We start from the raw sequence: 3978 nt of genomic DNA, 5'->3' as shown, positions 1-3978 counted from the left end.
ATTAGTCAATAGACACAGACTGAACTGCAACTAATCACTGACATATTTAATTTTCAGTATTATCCAGAGCGTGCATCAACTTCCCCAATATGAGACTAATCGGTTCACTTATTAAAACGATTGTGCATATTGTTGGTACAAGTGTTGTTGACTATCCGATCACTGGTGGTTACAAATGCGAAGAATAAGATATGTCATTTGACCAGTTCATCATGAATGTATGAGTTTGCCTGCTCATATCCGGCAAGATAATACACAGGCTTTTCTTTGAGTAGCATCATTTGACGTATAGGTGAACAATGGTCTGTTTGGCTTGGAAGATTACATTATCAAATATAAAGTCATCTATTTGACTACGAACGTAACGTTTCACATTGAGCGTTGCAGATCATTCATAAAACCGAATTATGCCTAACGACAGATGTATACTATGACGACGGACCACCTGTGAACTCGAGGAAGCTGTAAGAGGCTCAGAAGGAGCCGAAGACGTCCCATCCAATCACCTTTCGGAAGAATGTTCTAGAATTCCAACGTGTAGCTTCCCGATTGGATAATGCTAATAACCCCCTGTATGCGGATTGGAAGACTGTAATGATGATTTCGTTCTCACTAAAAACTATAAATGCCTGACAATTTTGTACTATGATTGACACTGTTTGGAATAATATTCCTTTCATTAGTCTTCTGTCTTTTTATCGCGACTTGGAAGGGTTTTGGTGTTCTAGTGCTCAGTTATCCGCGGTATATCGAAAAATCAGCTTTTTCAAGATATAACATCTGGCGACGGGTTATTGTACCAATATGTCATTTACCTTTGAACAATTGGAAGCCTTATTGGAACGCCAAGAAAAACGTTTTGAACAGTTCCAGATACGCATGATAGAGATGCTAACTCAGAAAATGAACCTGGATCAAAAAGAAGTTACAGATGATCCCTTCAAATCACATGTTGACCAGATTGTTAATTCTATCCATGAATTTCATTTTGATGATTCAGCTGGCATTACTTTTGAAACTTGGTTCAAGAAATATGAAAATTTGTTCGAGGTCGACCTCAAAAAACTTGATGACGCCGCTAAGGTCAGACTACTCTTGCGAAAACTTGGAACTGTTGAACAAGAACGTTACAGTAACTTTATCCTTCCAAAGAATCCAAGAGGTTTTTCTTTCGATTCAACGATTGAACTTTTGTCGCAAATCTTTGCTGAACAGTCATCCTTGTTTAATATTCGTTATCAATGTCTCAAGATGACAAAAGCAGGTGATGATGACTGGGTGAAGCATGCGGGATTAGTGAACCGTGAACGTGAGCGCTACAAACTATCAGCAATGACAGAAGACCAGTTCAAGTGTCTCGTATTTGTGTGCAGCCTCCAATCTCCCGAAGATGCCGATATTAGAACTAGAATTTTGAGTAAAATTGAACAATGTCCGAATATGACACTACAAGAAGTTACCAAAGTGCCAGAGATTGGTAAACCTAAAGCATGACACTTCGATGGTCGAAAATAATGGCCAGTTGCCATACGTTCGTGCTGTAAGCGGAAAGAACGATTCTTGCTCAAGAAAGGTATCGCACACAGATAATCAGCCTTCATCTCCATGTTGGTCTTGTGGCGGTTGGCATTATAGAAGGTACTGCCCATATAAAAAATATTGTTGTAGCAAGTGTCATCGCAAGGGACATAAAGAAAACTGCTGCAGAAAAAGAGCCCATAAACGACATTCTTTGAAACCCTACTCGAAGAAATACAGATTTAGTGCTCGAAATAACAAAATATTGGTATCACATAATCGAGCACGAATTTGCCGCCAAAGAAAGTATGTAAACTTGGATATAAATAAAAGGCGTGCCCGCCTGCAACTCCACACCGCTTCTGATATCACACTTATTAGTCGGAGAGCTTGGAATCTTATCGGTAAGCCACAGGTGCTCCCGACGACCCAGTTAGCTCACAGTGCATCTGGAGGAAAACTAAATATTGTTGGAGAGGTTTGTTGTACAGTTTCGAAAGGAAACGCGAAAACGAATGCAACTTTATATCTTACACACAATCCAGGACTAGATTTGCTAGGTCTAGACTTGATAGAAACACTACAATTAGCAAGTCATCCCATTAACCACATATGCAGCGCAGTGAGAATCAATAAACCAGTGGAAAAGGATCTGAAGAGTGTTGTATTGGAAAGACACAGTCAAGTGTTTACGGAAGAGTTGGGGGAATGCAAAACGGTAAAAGCACTATTGATTCTTAAACCGAAAGTCACCCCCGTCTTCAGACCAAAACGCCCGGTACCCTATGGAGCGCTACCTATTGTTGAACAAGAATTAGAGCGTCTGCAAAGAAGTGAAATAATAGAGCCAGTAAACTTTTCTGATTGGGCAGCTCCAATAGTGATTGTTAAAAAGCCTAATGGAAGTATCCGGTTATGTGCAGATTATTCGACTGGATTAAATGAAGCGCTTGAAGCCCATCAATACCCATTGCCGGTACCAGAGGATTTATTTGCGAAACTGAATGGGGGTAAGTATTTTGAGAAATTAGACCTATCAGACGCTTATCTACAGATTCCGGTAGCGGATGAGTGTAAGCATTACTTGACAATAAACACTCACAAGGGATTGTTCCGATATAACCGACTTCCTTCAATCTTCCAACAAGTTATGGACACTATGTTACAAGACATTCCTGGTACCGCGGCTTATCTCGATGATATATTGATCATGAGTACAGACTATGCTGATTTAGAGAATAAGGTGGATACGGTTCTTAGACGCATAGCAGATTATGGATTCAGACTGCGTGCCGAAAAATGTGATTTTTACATGGAGCAAGTCCGGTATTTGGGATTCATAATCGATAAAAACGGGAGAAAACGTGATTCTGAAAATGTCAAAGCCATTAAGTCCATGCCTCCACCGACGGATATATCAACTTTACGTTCTTTCTTGGGAATGATTAGTCATTATGGAGTTTTTCTTCCAGATCTGCATCGCCATCGTGCTCGTCTTAATTGCTTATTGAAAAAGGATACTAAATGGTTCTGGTCAACTGAATGCCAGGAGGCATTCTTAAAACTGAAGCAGCTTCTATCATCAAACCTTCTCATTACACACTATGATCCTGATCTTCCAATTATAGTCGCAGCAGATGCGTCGAACTACGGAATTTGAGCAGTAATTTCACATGCCTACCCTGACGGGTCTGAGAAAGCAATCGCTCACGCTGCGAGATCACTGACTATGACTGAAAGAAACTACAGTCAAATAGAGAAGGAAGCCCTCGAGATTATATTTGCTGCAAAAAAGTTCCACAAGATGTTGTTTGGTAGGCAGTTCACCTTACTTACAGACCATAAACCGTTACTGACAGTTTTTGGACCTAAAAAAGGCATCCCGGTATATACAGCAAACCGGCTACAGCGATGGGCTACCACACTGCTGGGCTATGATTACAAGATAAAGTATCAACCAACAACGGATTTCGGACAGGCAGATGCACTCTCAAGATTGATTAGTCTGCATGAAAGACAAGAAGAAGAGGTGCTTGTAGCTGCTATAGATGTCGAGGCCGAGGTTCACAAAATATTGTCAGACGCAGTTTCCGGACTCTCAATCACATTCGAAGCCATCAAAGCGGCTAGAAAGAAGGATAATGTATTGAAGATTGTTCGCCATTGCATACTCAACAAATGGCCGTCATCTAGACTACACGGAGAACTCTTACAATATTTTCGTCGACGAGAGTCATTAACAGTTGTCGATTCATGTATAATGTTTGGCCATCGTATCGTTATCCCCAGAAATCTTCGACACCAAGTCATTAAACAGTTCCACAGCGGGCATCCGGAGATAAGTAAAATGAAGTCACTAGCTCGCAGCTATGCATACTGGCCGTCAATGGACCATGATATAGAGCAAAAATGTCGCAGTTTTTGGTCCTGTCTAGAAGCTGCAAAGAATCCAGCGAAAGT

General features: G+C 40.8%; 1 protein-coding gene across 1 annotated transcript; it reads left to right on the top strand.

The window, feature by feature from the left end:
- The first annotated feature begins 717 nt into the window (after window positions 1-717).
- MS3_00000197 (uncharacterized protein) lies at window positions 718-1617 on the top strand. The gene has a single exon (XM_051208057.1). It carries the CDS (start codon window positions 805-807, stop codon window positions 1492-1494), a length of 690 nt encoding a protein of 229 aa, XP_051067217.1. The 5' UTR covers window positions 718-804; the 3' UTR covers window positions 1495-1617.
- Window positions 1618-3978: the final 2361 nt, after the last annotated feature.

The sequence above is a fragment of the Schistosoma haematobium genome, chromosome 2 (genome assembly GCF_000699445.3).
Source record: "Schistosoma haematobium chromosome 2, whole genome shotgun sequence".
NCBI classification, from domain to species: Eukaryota; Metazoa; Platyhelminthes; class Trematoda; order Strigeidida; family Schistosomatidae; genus Schistosoma; species Schistosoma haematobium.
Note: the sequence above shows the minus strand (reverse complement) of the source record. Positions and strands in the feature narration are given on the sequence as shown.

Excerpts from the sequence above, each read along its gene's own strand:
- MS3_00000197 (XM_051208057.1), top strand. The coding sequence starts at position 805 with ATGTCATTTACCTTTGAACAATTGGAAGCCTTATTGGAACGCCAAGAA.